This window comes from Passer domesticus, chromosome 1 (assembly GCF_036417665.1).
Source record: "Passer domesticus isolate bPasDom1 chromosome 1, bPasDom1.hap1, whole genome shotgun sequence".
NCBI classification, from domain to species: Eukaryota; Metazoa; Chordata; class Aves; order Passeriformes; family Passeridae; genus Passer; species Passer domesticus.
In genome coordinates this window covers 41646904-41666957 of record NC_087474.1, presented here as the reverse complement: position 1 = coordinate 41666957, position 20054 = coordinate 41646904, and the positions used below count along the sequence as shown (strand labels likewise).

The 20054-nt window shown below is 44.4% G+C and overlaps 2 protein-coding genes across 18 annotated transcripts in view; both read left to right on the top strand.

The window, feature by feature from the left end:
* Window positions 1-6052, top strand: part of ENTPD3 (ectonucleoside triphosphate diphosphohydrolase 3) — a 38549-nt gene extending 32497 nt beyond the window's left edge. For all 17 annotated transcript variants that reach the window (XM_064415834.1, XM_064415835.1, XM_064415833.1 and 14 more), the window contains 4 exons: window positions 226-498; window positions 592-702; window positions 1205-1342; window positions 3508-6052. In XM_064415834.1, the coding sequence (XP_064271904.1) occupies window positions 226-498; window positions 592-702; window positions 1205-1342; window positions 3508-3741 (756 nt within the window). In that variant the 3' untranslated portion in view covers window positions 3742-6052. The remainder of the gene's footprint in view (window positions 1-225; window positions 499-591; window positions 703-1204; window positions 1343-3507) is intronic.
* Window positions 6053-7636: 1584 nt separating this feature from the next.
* On the top strand, window positions 7637-11841 carry RPL14 (ribosomal protein L14). The gene is made up of 6 exons (XM_064415816.1): window positions 7637-7743; window positions 8402-8503; window positions 9064-9158; window positions 10533-10632; window positions 10994-11047; window positions 11583-11841. Exons 1-6 carry the CDS (start codon window positions 7741-7743, stop codon window positions 11763-11765), a joined length of 537 nt encoding a protein of 178 aa, XP_064271886.1. The 5' UTR covers window positions 7637-7740; the 3' UTR covers window positions 11766-11841.
* The last annotated feature ends 8213 nt before the right edge of the window (window positions 11842-20054 follow it).

Here is a 20054-nt window from a genome sequence, read left to right as displayed (position 1 = left end):
AAGGCCTTGTAAATATTTTGCTGATCTTGCCAACGACTTCTGGAGAAAGGAGTTTCTATGAATTATAGTGTTGTGTTGACCAGTCATGTCAGTGAACAAAAATACATATATCTGCAGTTTAAAAGTGTCCTGTAGCTCATGCCAAATTAGGGGTTTCTTGCTTTTGACTAGTATTTATTGTTTGGGTTTTCTTGTTTGTTTTTGTTTGATTATTTTTTCCCCCAGAAATCAAACACCAGTGCCAATGTGGATAATCCCTGTTACCCTCAAAATTATAACACAGCATTAACGATGAAGGACTTCTTTGGCAGCCTTTGTACACAGTCTCTGAGACCAGCAAATTACTCCCCAAACCAGCTTGTGAATTTCCATGGAACAGGAGACCCAGGTCTGTGCCAGGAGATGGTTTCTTTATTGTTTAACTTCACTGCTTGCAGAGACAGAGAGGACTGCCCATTTAGTGGAATACATCAGCCAAAACCTAAAGGGAACTTTGTGGTAGGTTTGCAAATAGTGTCCTTCTTTCTGAGCTTGCTTGTTCTTGATTTCTGTAGTTCTGAATGTAACCTGTCATCCACTTCTTTTCTATAGGCTTTCTCTGGATTCTACTATACAATTAATGCTTTGAATTTATCTGGGCAATTTTCCCTAGATGACTTCAATTCAAGTATGTGGTTTTTCTGTTCACAGAGCTGGACACAGGTAAATGGGTTGGTTGGTTGGTTTGTTTTTGGTGTTGTTGGGATTTTTCTTTTCCATTTTAAACCTCTAAAAGAGGGATATAAAAATAATATGGACCAGCTACGTGTTCAGAACCTTTTAGAAGGTCTGTATCAACCCAGCATTTGTTTTTCCACTGTGCTTCAAACCAGATAGTATTTCTGTCATGCTTAACACTTGGAATAGGTTTCAAAATTTCATTTCAAGTTCTAACCACACTGTAGAGATGACATGGAAATTTTAGAAACCATAACATCATCAATCTTCAATGTGCAGGTTTATATTTATTTTCATTGTTTACTGCATAAGCTATAGCACTTTTAGAGTCTTTCTGAATCCCTGTATCTAGTTGTCTACACCTTTACTTGGTATTTCTGAAAAATGTTACTAACTTCTAATTAGAATGCAAATATTCTCTAGTTACAAAACCCAAAGCATTTGCTTTTTCCATAATTAACTTTTTTTTTAAAAAAACCCTTTTCAGCTCCAGTTTATGCTGCCTAAATTTGAAGAAATATATGCTAGATCCTACTGTTTCTCAGCCAATTTCATTTATTACTTGCTTGTACATGGTTACAACTTCAATTCAGAAACTTGGCCACAGATACATTTCCAAAAGGAGGTGAGTAATAATAATTTTCTATTACTGTCATTTTAATCCAATGAGCTTGAGAAGGAAACAGAGGATGCAGCAGCCTGCAAAAACAGAATGGTTGTAAACAGCCTTGGTAAATGACTGTCAAATGTTTGGCATAAAACAAAGCCACTTTTCAAACCTCAGGATAAATCTCAGCCTGTTTTCAGGGGGCTCAGCATTATTTGGAGATGCTACAAAAATTTTAAAGAGCTTTAAGAAAAGATCAAACACTCATGTTTTAAACATTTCCACAGTATTTTGCTCCAGGCAGTGATCTGCCTAAAACACCTCACCAGTCAAGGTCAGTTTGAGGAAACCCTGCTGAGCTGGAGAGCAGAACTCTGCTTTTCTGTCTCCTGGCAGAGCCTTGGAGGAACTGGCAAAGCAATTTGGAGTCACTGAGTGGTGATGAAGCAACGAGGACAGTTTTCATCCTCACCCAGCTCATCCATCTGTGCCATAATCTGGCTCTCTGGAATAAGAATGTATTTTGATGGGCTATTGCCTTTCAGTTGACAGAGAGAGAAGGCTCATAATATCTGTGTCATTGATGCATTTATTTTCCTCTTTGCTACTGCACAAAGCCTTACTCTAAAACCCTATCCCAGGCTGTCTCCTAATGTCCATATAGTTTGGAAATGCTTCAGCCTTTGCATGCAAAGCCAACAAAAGAATAGGCTGTAGATCTTCATGGTGTATTCTGAAATCCCCTTAGATGCAGGGGATGCTGGCAAGCTGTGAATGAGAAATCAAAAGTAATGTTTTCTGAACAGTCATACCTATTACTCATGCACTGAGGAATCACGTAGCATTTTCTTGCCTTATTTTGACCTCTGGTGGACAATCATTAGCAGCTCTGGAGGAGTGTCCAAAGTTGAGCTGTTCCACTAGGAAAACAGCATAGAGTTTACTTTGAGATCTTAATCTCCACTGGGCAGGGGGACGGGATGTGGATTTGTCTTGATATTTAAATAGATATTGTATTGTCCCCAGCAGATAGGGGCAGCCAGAAACAGCAACATTTTCTTGTATTTAGCCAAGACTATAAAAATACTGAGGAAAACAAAACCCCAAAAGGCTTATTTGAAATTGTTGCTTGGATTTTACACTAGGGTAATCATGAAACTTCAAAAGGCAAAACTACATCCTCTTTATTAGATCTGCCCCTACTAAAATAGTAAGATCTAATGTTGGCTGATCAGCTAAGCTACCCTAGAGATAACAGCACAATCTTATTATGACTGGAGGGTGGGTTTTTTGCTAGGAGTGTATATTTCCTTTTAATTACTGAATACAACCAATGAAAGCTGAACACAACCTAATGCTAACTTCTGGGTGAGATCCAGAGCTAGATGATTTGCAAAAATTGTAAGTTTTAAACCTCATGAAGAAAGGAAGACAGAGGACACTTTACCTTTTGACCCTGTGCTTATCAAGTGCCAGGATGATGACTTAATGAAAAGGACAGTGGAAAACTGGTAAACTCTGTTGGTCAGACTAGAAGTGGGGAAAGGCAGCAAAACAGGAGGATCGTGGAGCAAACACAAATACTCCCTTGGCTGTTATTTCATCCATTTTGAAGTAGTTTTTAATTTATGTTTATTTTTTAAATGGAAGAGCCTAGTTTTGGTTCATTTGCAGGCACAAAAACAAACATGGAACAAAAGATGATAAATAGAGTTCCTGCTTTGGGGACTTTATCCTGACTTCCTCTTTGTCCATGTTGGTGAGACTCCTGGTGGGTTTTTTTGTTTGCGTCAACTCAAATGACATCCTGGGATTTGGTGAAGGTGAGGGGCTAATTTTAGGAATTGGCATAGTAGTCATGGGGTTTTTTTATTTGTTTGTTTAAAATGTGTTTCTTGCACAGAAAATTGCATAACTGGCTGCCGGCATATACACCACACATCTCTGCACCCCTCCAATACCTGTCTTGCTTCTTTAGCCCAGTGAATAATTTTATTACCATCGTCCGGAGCTACAGAAAAAGAGTAATTTGAAATGGTTCTGCATCGTCTTTCTATATTCCACTAAAGGTTTCTCCTTGCTAATTTAAAGGACAGTTGCCATTAACAGCAGTTGAGCTCTTGGAGTCTGTTCTCTTTGAGTGAAAATTCCATGGGAATAGGACTCTTCTCTCTTCATTTCAGGTTGGTAACAGCAGCATAGCGTGGTCACTCGGTTACATGCTAAGCCTCACAAACATGATTCCAGCAGAAGGGAAGCTGATCCAGCTACCTCTGAAACCCCCTCTGTTTGCTGGGCTCCTGGTGTTCCTCACAGCCACGGCGCTGCTGTGTCTCCTCTTCCTCGTCTACTTGTGCGTCGTGTCGCACCATCGGAAGGACGTCCCTCGCGTTGAACACGTGTTTATTCCAGAATGAATGAGCTTGGCTGGACACCAAACAAAAATGTTACAGTGCAACTCAGCAGAACTTTGTTTTGCCCCCCATTTTTCAAAAATAAAGAGAGCAAAAATGACTTCTGGACCAGAAGCATAAATAGAGGAGAGGCACAAAGGGATCTGTGATATGGTGAATTGGAGTGCTTTTGAAATATTTTGGTAATTGTTTCTGTAAACCTAATTTGTCCACTGCGCAGCAGAGAAAACATGGGCATGTATGTCACTTTGCTTTATAAGGGATTACTTGCATTTTCCTGACAGGTATGTATTATTTTTTTGGTTCATTAACTCTGTGCTAACTGCTGAGCTCAAGAAGTGATGGATTTGATCACAGTGGCAGTTGTTTAAGACAAAATTAAACAAGCCAATAGCAACTGTGGGAGGTGGGAACACGGTAGCTGTCCTTGTGTGCAGTGCTGACACTAAAAGCCCTGAAGTAATCTAATTTCTGAAACTAGAACAAGCACTGGATAATGACAAGAAGTGAAAGGAAGAGCTGTGATAGAATTGTTTTTATTGCAGTTCCAAATGGATTGATCCCCATCACAAGAAGGTGTAATAAACTGTCAACACCTCTCAGGACTTTTGAGCCTGTCTCTAAACAGAGCTAGATATTTTGGTACCATAGAGACCCAAAAACACCTCTGGTCTGGTACATAAGACTTGCTTTGGAGGTGGAACGAAATGCTTTCACACTTTAGTAACTGAACCTAAATTTAAATCTCTCATAGTTGCCTTCAGAAGACACTAGAGTTTTCAGTGTCCTTTTCTAACTTTCACAGAAACGCTTTTTGTAGTTTTTCACACTGAAACCCTGACCTGCACACCCCACACGTTGTTGGTCTCAGGCAGTGGCAGTCTGTACTGATTTGATACATATGCATTATTTCAGCTGTCTGGACAGAGTCTCAGACCTGAACCATCCATTAACATGTTAAGCCCCTCTTTCAAGGCCAAGAGGAACAGGAGCCAGTCTCCAGGCCAGCAAAACACCTCTTTCTGAGTGGGTCCAGGAATGTACTGCTGGAGCTGCAGTCACGGGTGCCCTGGTCAGCCTCTGCACTGTCTTGCAGCAGCACTGATCCCCCTGGCAGATGCTGCTGTCCAACATTCTGATCCAGAGCTCTCCAGAAAGTGCAACAAATGCTGGCTTCCTTGAAAGCCCAGCCATTCTTCACCAAACCTCACGCTCACTTACATCATAGGACTCTCTCTGCTTCATCTGTTCCTAGCATTATTTACCCATAAATAATGTTTTTAATTTCAGTCTTTTGTTTCTGTATCACCTTCTTACTTCTGTTTGGTTGTGGGGTTGGGGTTTTGTTTTCTTTTGTGATTTTTTTTAATAGGCTGACAGATGATTTGAAGCGAGCTAAATATCTTTTTAAATGAAAAAAAAGAAAAAAGTGATTTTTCAAGCGGATCAATAGGGCTTTGTTCTTTCTCTATTGATATACTGCTATGTCTTGTCAGTCTTACTGGAGTAGCAATAAGGTAAAAGGCATCGTAAGATGATGAAGAGCTCTGTGGCACCAAAGCTATATCTGATAAAGTGTAAAATTTACTTCAGAGTGCATGGACATTACAGAGGCTGGCATGAGATATTTTGTGTGATGGATCTGTAACTGCAGTTATGGTGAAAAAACATAGACAGCTGGATAAGAGCATTAAAAGGTTTTCTTTAGTTGCCAAATTTCGGTGGAAAATTGTATTCTGGAATATTTACTTGCCCTACAAAACATTTGCTTTTGAGTGGCAGGGCCATTCAGATGTGGTTTTACACAAATGGAACACACTTGGAAGTTAGTCTCTGCAGAGCTGGCAGCTAAAGAGCAAATAAATTTGTTCAAGAACCATTTGGACTTCCAGATGTACTTGGATAGGCCCAGTATCTGTTCAAAGAATCAAATTCCCCTTGTGAATCACCTGTTTTGTTTTTTTAGTACTTCCCTCTTGTCCTTATGTATTCAGTCTCCCTCGGTGTCACCAGGATGCCCACCTGCTCCACTGTACCTCTCCGGCAGTTTCAGGTGGGAAAGCTGAGGGTGTTGAACTTCCAGCCAAGCAGCTTCAACCAGCACAGCCAACTCCTCCCCCAAGTGTGAGCTGGAACCAGATCAACAGGCCAGATCCCTGTCCTGCTGTCTAGAACTGAGAGGATCTCTGGGAGAGACAGGGAAGTTGGCAACACTTTGGAATGTTCCCAAACCAGAGGTTATTTATCCTTTTACACTCTTCAGTGCCTGCTTATGAAGATTAGTAAAATTGTGAAAAGTTAAGGCAAGTGTACTTTTTATTTTTAGCATGTCTTAGAGGGTAGCACCCCCTCTTATCAGAGTTTTCATGCTGGTAGAAAAGCTACTGTTAACAGGGAGGGAAGAAATGCTGTTCTAGGTGCTGGAAATTTGCAAGCTGCAAAACTGATCCAGGTACTGAAGTGGACAGGACTCATTATCTCCTGAATGCCATGTTCTCAGCAAGAAAATCCTGATGGTTGAAAGAAAGACACTCTTCTTTTTTACATGTATATATGTGTATATATATATATGTACGTGTATGTGTATATATATATAAAAGCTGCCTGTTTCACTGGTAAGTTCTCCTTTCCTGCTGATTAGGCTTGAAAGTTGTGGTTATTTCACCCCAGCCAGCAACCAAGCCCCAGGCAGCCGCTCACTCACTCCCCCACCAGCAGGATCAGGGTAAGAATGGAAGGCTAAGAGCTGGAAAACTCATGAGCTGAGATAAAGACAGTTTAAGAAAGTAAAACCCACACAGAGAAATAAATAAAACCAAACAATTAATTCATTGTTCCTCATGGGCAGGCTGCTGTTCAGCCACCTCCAGGAGAGCAGGGCTCCATCATACATCATGGTGACTGGGGGACACAAATGCCACCACTCCAAACCTCTCCTGCTTACTCCTTCTTCCCCTGCTTTATAAACTGAGTGTGATAGATGAGTAATGCAATGATTGACTCTCACAATTAATGGACAAATATCACGTATATAGGTTAAGAAAAGTTTATAGATTTATAGTTTTGTTGTACCCCCTCTCGTGGTTATTAAGGGACAATGGGAGCTGGCACATCTGGGAGAGCTGGCTTGGCACTATGGCGACATCTGACCTCCAGTCAGGATTTGAGGAAGAGATTTCCACCACTGGACAGTGAAGAAGGGGTGGATGGACACAACTTTGGGAGGGGTTAAAGGGTTAAAAAGGGAAAAACCTCCATTGTGAGGGGGCTGAGCACATGGCGGGGAAAATCTTTTGCTCCCCGTGCTGTAACCTTTTTTCTTTATTCAGTCCTCTGTTGTTTTTATAAGGCCTAATAAACCTTCCTAAACTATGAAAAGTGAGTAGCTATTTCCTAAGCTCCAGAATATCCCTTTGGTCAGCCTGGGTCACCTGTCCCAGCTGTGTCTCCTCCCAGCCTCCCACGCACTCCCAAATTCCCAGCCCGTGTGGCAGTACGGAGAGCAGGAAAGGCCTTGGCTCTGTGCGAGCCCTGCTCGGCAACAACAAACACATTCCGTACTGTCAGCCCTGTGTTCAGCACGGGCCACTGGGAAGAAATGTAACTCTTGCAGCCGAAAGCGGCACCAAGTGTGCCGCCCCTCACACCGGGCGCATTGACTGGAGACACTCCCGGTGTCCCCCACACCGCGCAGCACGGCCGGCGCCGGAGCCCCCGCAGAGGCACAGTTCACTGCAGCGCCCGTGGAGGAGGGCGGGACCTGCAGGAGGTCAGGGAAGGACTGATCCCTCTGGGAGCAGCTCGGGCGGCCGCGCGTTCCCACACCGGGCACGGGCACCGCCGGCCGCCACAGCGCATGCGCACGCGTCCCCGCGGCTGTGGAGCCGCGGCCACGGCGCGCGTCCCCGCGGCCGCCCCGCCCCGCGCACGCGCAGCGGCGGCGCCGCGGCGGCTTCCGGGCGCCGGCGGGGCCGCCCCGCCCTCTCTGCTGCCGGCGCCATCATGGTACGTGCGGCCATGCCGCGCTCCGCCGGCCCCGCCGCGCCCGGCCCGCGCCCGGCCCGCTCCCGCCGCCTCCCGGCTGCTGCCCCGGCTGCCGCCCCGGCGCTCCCGCCCGCGCCGGCGGCGGGGAGCCCGCGGCCGCCTCCCCGCGCTGGGCCGGGGCCGCGCTCCGCGTGCTGCGCGGGCTCGGGCAGGGCCGGGCTCGGAGCGCGGCCGCTCTGCTCGGGCGCGGGGGCTTCGTGCTGCTCGAAAGCTTTCCAGGAGCTGGAGGGGACTTAGAGGGAGGAGGGGGTAGGGCTGATTACGGGAGCGTGTGGTGATGGGGCGGGGGGGAATGGCTTCGAACCGAAAGAGATTGGGTTTAGGTCAGATAGTAGGAGAAAATTCTTTGCTGTGGGGGTGTTGAAGCACTGGAACAGGTTGCCCAGAGAAATTATGGATGCCCCATCCCTGGAAGCTTTAAAGACTTGGCTGGGTGGAGCTCTGAGCAACCTGGTGAAGTGGAAGATGTCCCTGCCCTGGGACTAGGTGATCTTTAAGGTCTTTGTCCAACCAAACCATTCTGTTCTGGGGGAGCTCTTTTAAAGGCTCTCAGAGGCTTGAATCTGTAAATGGCCTTGGGTGTGTTCTCGCCTGACTCTGTCCATTGCTGCCCTCGCAGGTGTTCAAGCGCTTCGTGGAGATCGGCAGGGTTGCCTTCATCTCCTTCGGGCCACATGCTGGCAAGCTGGTGGCCATCGTGGATGTTATTGACCAAAATAGGGTAAGTTGTGGGTGCTGCCCCTGTATTTCCTCCTTTCTGCCTTAACACAGGCTTCTGTGCTAAGGCTGTGTGTATTGACTTCAATAGTAATTCTGTTTTCAAATAAGCAATTTTAGAAGGATAGGATTTAACAGCTGTTGTATTTGGTACCTTTAGGAGCACGCTTTTGCCTGTCAGCAAGTGATACATCCCCTGCTCTGCTGTGTTTCCTTGGTGTAGGAGTGGACAAGGGATGGCAGTTGGAGTCTAAACTTGTTAATTAAAAGCATTAATGTATGTGTAAAGTGAATATTTGGGCTAGGGGTCTCTTCCTGTGCATGTCTTGGTTTTGTCTGTCTTCTTTTTTTTAATTCAGGTTGTTTTTTTGAGTGTTTTTTTTTGTTGAAGGCAGGCCTTCAAAATTTTTTTTTCTGTAAAGCCTGGATTTTACAGGCAAGATTTAACAATCTCCACTTCTGCCTACATAATATGTGTTCCAATTTGGGATGAGTGTTGTCAAGATACTGTTCATACATTATTGTATCTGCTGCAAACCCCCCACATTTGTTTCCCTTTTGCAGGCACTGGTGGATGGCCCCTGCAGCGGTGTCAGGAGGCAGGCCATGCCCTTCAAGTGCATGCAGCTGACTGACTTCGTCCTGAAGTTCCCACACAGGTGAGCTGGCATCTTTCTTCACCTGTGTAAAAAGCCTCCACTGTGATGTGTCACTGTGATGACTGTTCCTTGCTAAGTGTAGAAGGTTCAAATAGTAAAAATTTGGCACACTGTGATATCATAGTTGAATATGTTTAGGTTTTCATAGCCAGTGTTGGCTTCTAGCTGCTGTTCAGGAGTCTCACAGCAGTTGAGGCATCTCCCAGGTAGTTCTGTGGTGGATGGTGTGGGGAAAAGCAATGTGTAAATGATGCTGCAACTTTGCTTTTGCTACTGCTTAAGTCACCTTCAGGCATTAAATAGGCTCCATGCCTACAGAACTACACTGGAATTGCAGGAGGCTGAACTCACTGTTCTTTTAGCTCAGTTGATGTATGAATTTCTGTAATTTAGAATCAGAAAAGGCTGCTTCTGATCCTGAAGCAGTGCTAGGAGCAGCTGCTCATTTGAGCAGTGAGGTGGATTGGGAGCAGATCCCAGAGGTCCGTGGTCAGTGGCACGGGGTCTGGTTGGTGGCTTGTCACCTGTGGTGTCCCCCAGGGTTCAGTATTGTTTAACTTACTCGTCAGTGACTTGGATGAAGGGACAGATGCCTCCTCAGCAAGCTCCCTGATGACACAAGGCTGGGAGGAGTGGCTGTTTCCCAGAGTGCTGTGCTGCCATTCAAAAGGATCTCAGCAGGTTGGAGAGACAGAAAACTTTGGAAGTTCAGCAAGGGCAGGTGGGGAACAACAATCCCGAGCACCTGTACAGGCTTGAGGCCGACTGGCTGGAAACCAGCTCTGCAGAGAAGGACTGAGGGTCCTGGGGGACAGCAAGCTGTCCCTGAGCCAGCAGCGTCCTTGTGGCCAGGAGGGCCAGTGGTCTCCTGGGGCCATGGGAAGAGTGCAGCCAGCAGGGTGAGGGAGGTGATCCTGCTCTGGTGAGGCCACACCTGAGTGTTGCATCCAGTTTGGGGTTCCTCAGCACAAGAGAGGTGTGGATCTCCTGGAGCTCAGGTGACTGAGCACTGGAACAGGATTCCCAGAGGGAGATGGTGCAGTCTCCCTCACTGGAGATACTCAGGAACCCCCTGGACACAATCCTGTGCCATGTACTCGGGGAGGGCCCTGCTTGAGCAGGGAGGTTGGAGTTGGTGACCCCCGTGGTTCCTTCCAGCCTGACCCATTCTGTGATTCTGTCAGTTCTAGCACAGCACTTACTCAACAGAACATTAATTAGGCCACAGAGATCCATGTGACATTGACTTGAATAAGCTGTCCTGAAGTGTAGTGCAGTCATCTTCCCTTGAATGAAATTTGGGAGGCCAGCATCAGGAAGAACCTTTTTATTAATAAAGACTGTGAATATGGTTTTGTGACTGTTCCAATGCAGCGCTCGTCAGAAGTGTGTGCGACTTGCCTGGGAGAAGGAAAATATAAATGAAAAATGGTCAGCAACAAGATGGGCAAAGAAGATTGAAGCCCGAGAAAAGGTAACAGTGTTTCACTGGATGGGGGAGTACATGCTTTGTAGGTACAGTCTAAAGGCTGCACATTTCCAATAGCAAGCTAGGATTAAAGCTAGACAAGGCATAGGTTTTTAAATTACCAGTTTAAACTTCTTGTATTTGAACCGTGCATGTGGTTTTGTTCAGTTATTTCTATAGCAGTCTCTTTTCCTGCATGGATGGGATGCAGGAAAAGACGGATGGTGCAAAGGCCTTAAATTGTGAGCTAGTTCCAGAAATGCAGCTAAGCCTCATTTGGAGATGCTCAGTTACTTCAGGAATGCTTTGAAATGCTGAGTTGTACTACTTGCTTATATCAGTTTCATGACTGATTCTTTTCACACAGAAAGCCAAAATGACTGACTTTGATCGCTACAAGGTGATGAAAGCGAAGAAAATGGTAAGTGTCTGAGTGCTGCTTCTTCGTGGGGTTAATGCTTGTAGCTTTCACTTCAGAGTCACCTCCAGTGTTAGGAGTTTACTTTCCCAGCTGGCTTGGGTTATGGGATGACACCGTGGGTGTGAATGCCCTGAATTTTCCATGCTTTTTTTATGTCACCACTTTCTCTTCTCTAGTTGGTCAGACTTGAACTTGTATAATCTGTGTGTCCGTCCTCCCAGGTTACAGCTGAGGAAGGAATTGCCTGCTGATAAAATCAAATATTCTAGATGGGTTGCTGTTAGTATTTCACCCTCTAATGAAAATCATTACACGTGAAATATTGAGATGCCTGAGCTACCAGCCAGAGTGATCATGTCCACTTGAAATTGGGACAGTTTTAGGTGGAATTTGACATTTCAGATACAATGCATGGTGAAAGGTGATAATGAAAAGAGGCAGGATCTGAAAGCTTAGAATTTGAATTAAGGCAGAGTATTTGAACTCTTGCTCTTTGCATGCTGATGAGGTGTAAATATTTTCTTTTTTTTAACAGAGAAACAGAATCATCAAGCATGAAATGAAGAAGCTCCAGAGGTTGGCTGCTAAAAAAGGCAAGAAGCCTGGGAAGGCAGGGAAGCCAGAGAAGGCACCAAAGGGCAAAAAGCCAGAGAAGGCACCCAAGGCTAAGAAGCCAGAGAAGGCACCAGCACCCAAGGCACAGAAGGCACAGAAATAAAATTAACTTCTCATTATGTATAATTCTGTGTCCTTGTTCTAATTTTAAAATTACAAACATTTGATTTCAATTTTAATCATAGATTTGTTTTTATTTCTGACTAAGAGTGGTTGTCTGTCTCATTTTTTAATGTCCAAGTGTTGGATTCTAGTATTCCCCAGGAACATGCAGAAATGCTTTTGAAAACCATGCTGTGCCCAGTACTCTGTAGGGAATGCCAGTTGAGGTAATTGCATTTCCAGTTATTTGAAGTAGGTCAGATCCTGACATTTAAAAGCAGTCTGATCTTGGAATTGGTTGGGAATGTACAATATTACTTGCAAAGTCTTGAGTGCAGAACACATGAAAATAATCACACTAATAGTTCTGTATAAATTCAGGCATATGCTGAAAGAATGTGTTCTGGTTAGACCACAACAGTGTCGGGGTTCAAAAGATTTGATGAACTGCTGTTCAGACACTAAATTATTTTATAAAAAACTTTCACAACTTTTTAAGCAGTGACCTGGAATACTTGGATGCTTCAGGTGTCAAACACCATAGTTGCCCTGTAAGCACAGTTACAGCAATTTGTCATGCAATAACAAGACTGAAATTGTCGGCATGTATTTCAGTATGTTTGCTTTTTGGAATGTTTAAGGGTAAGATTTTGTGTCAAGACCAGAGATTAACTCCAATTCCTTAAACTATGCAGCATATAATTTCCATTATTTAATCAAAACTGTCAAGTAAAAGGGAGCATGACCTAAAAATTAGTTCATCTGAAACACTGAGCTGCTCAGTTTAGTCTGCATTGGAAAATAATGTTTACAAATCTCAAAGTCAGCATCCATGTAATTTCCTGTGTTTCCTCCTGTAGTTTCTTGGCAGGAGATACATTTTGTTCACATTGATTGGAGAAATCTTGTAAAGGCTGAGGTATCTGGTAATTTAAAAGCAATTTACTTTTTCAGTCAAATATAGATTGAAGGAGGAAGTATCTATTTTAAACAATGAAGGTTGTGAGACCTTTATATTTTCATATACATACTCAAATATGTGTTGTCAAATACACTGATGAGCATATATTGCTAAAAATGTGTGCTTTAACTGTTTACATGGTTAGTGCTGCATTATTTCAGCCAGCATTAGGCATACCCAAACATTTGGAAGTATACAGTGTTGTCGAGCTATTTATATACTCTTGGAAATACAGAGTTCAAGCACTTGGTTGATAGAAGGGGCTAGAACTGCTAAGGGAAAAAAATCAGAAATTATGCAAATTGGGACTAAAAGCCATTTTCAAGTGTCTGGAGACCTTTATTTTAAATTGGATTTTGAAGTGATTAAATCCACCTACTCTGAAACTCTTTAACTTGAAAGTAACTTCAAAATTCTATCTACCTGGAGGTCCTTTAAGGTGAAAGATTTGTCCCTTAGGGTTCTTGATTTTTTTATGTACTACTGTTAAGCTTGGTTATATAAGACTGAGGGGAAAAAATTGTCAAAGTGCCTGTACAGAAAATAGATGTGCCTTCAATCATAAGGAGCTCAGAAATGCTTTTTCTACAGCATTTACTCATTTTTAAAGGTATTACCTTCCCCAGAACACCTTTGCCTATGATTGCAATTTATCCAGTGTTTTCATTCCAAACACTTGGCAGCTAGTGAGGCAGCTGAAACATTTCCAGGATACAAGGTGTGCAGTAATCCTTGGGAGCTGGGATTGTCCTGGAGAGCGACCTGGTCGTGGTATAAAACACATGTAGAGGGTTGAGTCTGCCCTAGCACTGTGGCACGAGAGTGGGGCATTAAAGATTTAGGCACTGCTGGGGAAGAGTGTGTTCTGTGCCTTAAAGCTGGGCTCTGTAACACCACACCTAACAGGCAGTATTTCTGTCAAACTGCTGTTTTTTACAATTTGGCCAAAAGGAGGAAAGAGCAATGAGAATGTATCAGGTTTTGGTACCTGCACTGTGCATTTCTGGCTGGGTGTTCTGTGTGAGCAGCATCTGGTGCTCCTTTCACCAACGCATGAAACCTCTCTGAAATCTGTATTGTGGGCAAGACACCCTCCTTTCAGTTCACGAGCATTGTCCATTGTTCTTTCTTTTTGTGAAGCTAAGGGAGAGAAGAGCTACAGGAGTGCAGTTTATTTCTGAAGGTTACCACACGATGGCAACGTTAGCTCTTCATAAGGTTGCTCTAAGGCCAGGCAATTGTGCTGCCTTCCCGTGCAAGGAATGGTGCCAAAAACACCGGATGGCACAAACACTTGAGAGCACTGGACGTGCTTAGCCAATTCATTTTGCCTTTATAGTTGACTAAGGTGTACTTTGCTGGACTGTGGATATGCTTCTTATTTTACCTAGTGGAGCTGAGCATGGAGAAATGGGGTCTGCTGTTTAGAAAGAGCTTGAAGGGAAGTCCCTGTGTTTGCTTTCTTGTATCATTTCATGCAGAATGTGTGGTGGGCTTGCTGGGGGCAGAGCAGGGCATCTACCCCATCCCTGAGATCAGCAGGTAATTGCTGTATTTCCTGAACCAATACCAGCCCTTGGCAAGCCCAGTTCTAATCTCTGTGCTGCAAAGTCTGGGAGACGTGAGCAATTCCTGGAGCAGGAATGGACCCCTTGGCATGATGTGTAGTTGGAAGGTGTAAAATCTGTCATTACCATGAACCAGCCACAGTTCTGTGCCAGCTGATTTGCTGGTGATGCATATTTCTCCTTGAAAAATGCTGTGTATGCATGCTTTTGTTTCTTGACTAGCATGTCTGTTACTGTGTTTGGCATCTGAATGTGTTTCAGTTTTTTTCATTGAGATGTAATAGACCTGAAAGAGAAATCTCTGCATTTACTGATTGACTTGTGACAAATCTGGTCTAATTTACAGCTCTATTTATTTTGCCTTGCTTCAATTATAGTGCCTCTGAAATGTTTCCAGCCCTGTAATGTTTCTTTGCTTTTCTCCTGTGCACACTGCTAAAGCGCCTCTGAAAGCTCCACGTGCCTGCCTTTTATCACCATGAAGGGGTGCTAATTTCTATTCACAGCATTATTGGTATATGAGTAAATACAGCTTGCAAGGAAGTGGTAAGTGGAGCAAATTACAGGGATGACTGTGTGGTCTACTGATTTCAGGTCTTCAGCTTTTGGTTATTCCATTCTATAATTCTGGGGGGACGGAGGGGGGTTGATTTGTTTGGGGGTTTAATTTGGGAATTTTTAATGTTGTTTTGAGTTTGAACTTGCATGTACTGTTGTCACACTCAGGTACTTTTGAGTTTGTACTGGGATTTCCTTCACTGAAGCAGAAAGATCAGCTTTTACCAGTTTAAACATGACACCCCTGGTTGTCCTGCAGTCCTTGTCCCTACCTTGACACAGGCCCTGTGGTACTGGTGATGTACCCACACCCTTTTCTCTGCACAAGCTTCATTCCTGGGGACTGTGCAACTTTCAGTTCATGGTGTCTTTAAGTGGGAATGTGGCCCAAACTTCACTTTGTGCAGCTGACCCTGTATTATATTCTTGTTGTAGATAAACAAAGAGTTGTTCATCCTTTCCTCATCTCCTTTCAGTGATGACAAAACTGAGTGGACTCCAGGAAAGTCTTTCTGGCAAACTCTCCACCTCCCCCATAAGCTTTCAGACCACTATATGCATCCAAATTAGAGAAGTCTTCCCCCTGCAGTCACCTACTATTTGTGCTGGTCACCTACATAAAAATTATGTCGTTGCCACCAGCACAGAGCCACTCCCTCCTTCCAAAAGTGCATTGACCCAGTTCTTGTTGTAGGAGAAGTAGTTTATAACATTTCCCTGGTGATCCCTGGTTGGAGGGTATTTTTCAGGATTATTTAGTTCTGTAATTGTTCCTCACACGTAGTGAGGAGAGGCCCTGACCTGCTCATCATGGCCCTCAGCAGAGCTGAGCTCTTCCCTCTCATCTGCCTTGGGCTGCAGTGCAGGTGGTGTTTCAGAGCCCTGTAAAGGTTCATGTGGCAGGATCTTACCAGGAAGCTCTGCTCTAATGAAAATGAGAGATACTTCACAAAAGTAGTGGTGTGCATATTTAAATAGCATGAAAGAATATTATCTTTGAGATCTGCTGGAGCTTTACCTTAAACACACAGTGGGAGAACAAAACATCTGAATACTTTTCACAATAACTCACCAGCCAAGACTTCTTATTGCCACTGTTTGAGCCTTCTGTTTACAAAAGAAGGGGACATTGCTAGCTGTGTTATGGTCACGGTCAGGTGCTATGTAAAAATGTTCAAAAGAAGAGATGGAAAATAGGCTTGAGGGCTTTTTCCTTCTTCCTTCTCTTCCTCCCTGGAATCCCTGAATAATTTTACAGGGAGGGGTTTCTTCCTTGTTTATATTTTATTTCTACTGCTTGTCTCATTCACATTGCACATGTGAGTCTTAGCTCATCCTAGAAATCTCTGTGGATAATGCAAAAAAAAAATCAGAGTTCACGGCATAATGAAATAAATGAAGTCTGACTAGCTGAAAGTGGCATCATTTTTGCTCCGGTTGCTTGAAGCATTTTTCAAGGTCCAGGGAGAGGCTGACAAGCTGCTGCTGTTGGTGATGCATGCAGATCCTCATCCCAGATGTGAGCAGCCTTCCTCAACTCCCAGACACCTGACTGTGACCTTGGAAGGAAGGATGTTCATACTGGATATGCCGGGTCTCTGCTGGCAGTACAGCAGGTCTAGAGTGGGAGGGAGAGTTGCATTTAAATGTCAGTGCAGGCAATTGTGCCACAGGACAATGATTCCAACAGGAGACTTGAAAGCATCCACGCAATCCATGCTGCAAAATAATTTCTAGGATCGTATAGAAAATTTGGGATTGTGGGCTGAAGGAAGTCCCAGTGTCATGCCACAGGATGAGAGGGCTCAGGGTCACAGGCACTGCCAACAACCGTGGGTGGTCACTGCTCAGACAGGAAATTTGGTGTCTTCATGGTCATTGGAAGGAGAACACGTCTGACAAGTTGGACCCTGACAATCTGACCTTTCTTTCTGACCACTCTACTCAAAACTTTCGAGAAATTCAGCTCCAGGACTATTGCTTTGTACCATTAACAGGTGATACAAAGCCATCTCTTTGCGGGGCAGGTCTCTCTTCTCCTATGCTGCTCTACTGGGAGTGACAGAGGTTCATAGCCCACTCCTGTCTGAAGGTTCCCAGAACCTAATCCTCTGATTATTAGAAACCTTCTAATTGTCAACCTAAATTTATTCATGACCAATTTATAACCAGGAGGCTCCACTTCTTGCTTCTGTAACTGCAGGGCTGTCAGGAAAGATTCATGAGCCCATATGTTGGTCAGACCCTATTTTCAGCAGCCACAGCTCAAAGCTCTCAGATTAAATACTGCCTGATTGCTCCATGTGTTAATGCATACGCTTTCCCCATCCTGGCATCACAGTGACAGAGGACTTTCCCTGCTGCAAAGGTATGTACACAGCCAATAGAGTGTCTTTGTGGTCCCAGGCATATGCCAATAACTCCTTCCAGAAAAAGAAACAGATTGCTTCTGTCTTGCTTTCTCTCTCTCTTTCTTCTTGTTTTTGGGGGGGGTGGTGGGTGGAAATGTTCCATGCATCAGTCTGTGTTCATTTTCCCCTTGTTTCTGTGTGATCCTGCAGGTTAGAGCTGGAGGTTTGCTGAGATGCTCTGAGGAAAGTGAAGTCAGATGCTAAGCTTGATGTCCCCTGGGCTCCTGACGCTGGCACACAGCAAACCCAGGAGGGCAGTCTCTGCCCCCAGGATCTGGCCTGTTCACATGCAGAAGTAGGAATGGACCTCTGGCAAGGTCTGGGGGAGCCACAGTCACACTCGGTGGGGAGGCAGGGCATGCAGCACCAGTAGCCCCTAACGTGAATCTCAGGCAGCAATGCTCTGTGCTCCCACCTGGCATTGTCTGTGCTCCCTTTCAGGCTTCCTGGAAGCTGCCTGTGGTTTTAAGCCATGCAGGGAGCTCTGGATGGTGCAGGAGAACCTGTGTTCACCCTGGCCCTGTCTGTGAGGTGCAAGAGCAGGCAGGGATGAGCCTGCCACCACGCCTTCTTTTCTCTCCCCAAGCACCTCCACAGGAAGATGAGCTTGGACAACTCCTGCTCAGGAGGCCAAGGGAATCAGCCATGAAGCTCTCTGAGCCCCCAATACTAGCTCTTAGCCCCTCCAAGCCCAAGTAGTTTGTGCACTAACTTTCCATCTCTTCTGGAATTTTTTTCTGTCATGGTACAGAGTTTCCAGTGACTTTTCCTGGCCACCTTCCATAAGGCCACTGATGCTTAAGTTTTAGCTTCCATATTATCCAGATCTTGTACTGCATTAGTATAACTCTGAATTTCATATAAAGTGTTAGCAACTCCTCCTCACAGTTTAGTTAGACAAAACATTCCTTTTCCAACCTGAGAACCACAAGGGCAAATTGAGGAGAGCAAACTGGGAGGGTGTGACTTCATAACCTGAACCAGTAATTGGACAATTAACCCCAATATGTAAATGGATGAAAGCTTATAAAAGTGTAAAAACTCGTGACCCGTTGTCCATCTTGGGTGTAGCCTCGGCTGGGCTCTTGTACTGCCCAAGGTGTATCCTTTGAAAGCCTTTTTAATAAATGCCTACTTTATTCCTTTTACACTGTCTAGTCTCTGTTCTAGGTAGCCTCTCAAGGCATCAGCACAAGCCTTTGTTAAGAAGAAGTGAGGAGCTGTGAATGTAACAATTGCCAGCTAACATCAGTCAAACCCATCACCTTCCCAAGGAGGGCATGGCATCTGTGCTGGCAGGGCACATCTGGGCACCTCCAAAGCGATGGACACAGCACCAAATGCCCTTTTTATTTTGCAAACAGTATCATTTACAGGGCCTGCTTTGCATATTCCATGAAAAACTGTCTCAACAACAGATCTCAAAATGAGACATCAGTGCTGAAGCTTTTATATGCAGTGGGGTGGAATTGTTCTTCATCCAACATCCTGTATTTTCAAACAGTGATCAAGTTAAGGATACACAGACACACACGCATTAATTTGCTAGTGAAGATTGCAGATGGTGCAGGATTAGTGGGATGCTAAATAATAGAGATCTGAACCTCCTGATTTACATGGTGACAGTCCAAAAAAAAAAGGTGTTTCAGACTCATTGGAATGCTGGGGTAGAAAGAGAAAAAGAGAGGAAGAAAAGATAAGGCTTAAAAAATGGGGTATCCCTTCTTTGGGAAGGACTGACTGAAGGGGACAGAGGTGTCTGGGGTGAAATACAAATGGAAAGCCAGTGTTGAAGTTCAAGTTGTTATACCAGCTGCTGGGAGCAATGGAACCCAGTGGGATGGAGCCCTCTTGGGGCACCCATGTTATGCCACCTGGAAGGTTCACCATCTCCCGTAGACTTGGGGTGCCACAACACTGGACTGTCAGTGACTGCTTTCACATGGGGCTGAAGTTCAATTGTTTCCAAAAGCTGGTGGGGGATGGAGGCTGAGACCCTTGGTGATGCAAAGGGGTCAGATTTTCTTGGAGGAGCAGGCTAGGAAACAGTTCATTGTCTAATAACACAGCAAATATCTTGGACACAGAACATGGGTGGTAAGACTTTTTTTCTGGCTGAACACAGAGAGCTTTAAAAATAGTCCTTAGAAATTAAAAAATGAAAAAAGAACCCTAACTCATTTGACTCAGCTCATGTTCTGTAAAAACAATATTGTGTTCTGACAAGCAATTCAGAGTTTGTAGTGTTTATCTAAAACGTTAAATTGGAGGAATGAGTAATTACCTCTGAAGGACTTAATAACTCTTTGTCCCTTCCTCCATATGCTTGTGTTTGAGTCATGACAACAAGGAGGATACAATAGGTATTTGTGGGAAGTATAAAGCCTGTGTACTCAGGGAACGTGTGGCTCCTCTGCAGATGTTATTGTTTCCTCTGGCATCTTAAACACTGCTTATAAAGGATTACTCTCCCTTCAGGATGTGACCTCTCTGCCTTTTGTCTTGAGTCAGACAAACGGTGACAAAGGCATCCCAGCAGTATTAATTTACTCTAATTACTGCATTGGGGGTGTGCAGCTTCTTCAGCATATTTATGAAAATTCAGTGCATTCCATAAACGACTTGGGTGGGCTTATTTCCATACGAACAATGAGGAAAGCCTGAGATGCACGAGTCGTTCCCACACACAGTGAACTGAAAGAAATCACCCACATCCAGGTTTTTCTCTGAGTCAAGGACTCTTGCTTGTCCCCTGTAGGGATACTGATCTGGGAAGTGGGTCACAGGTGCAT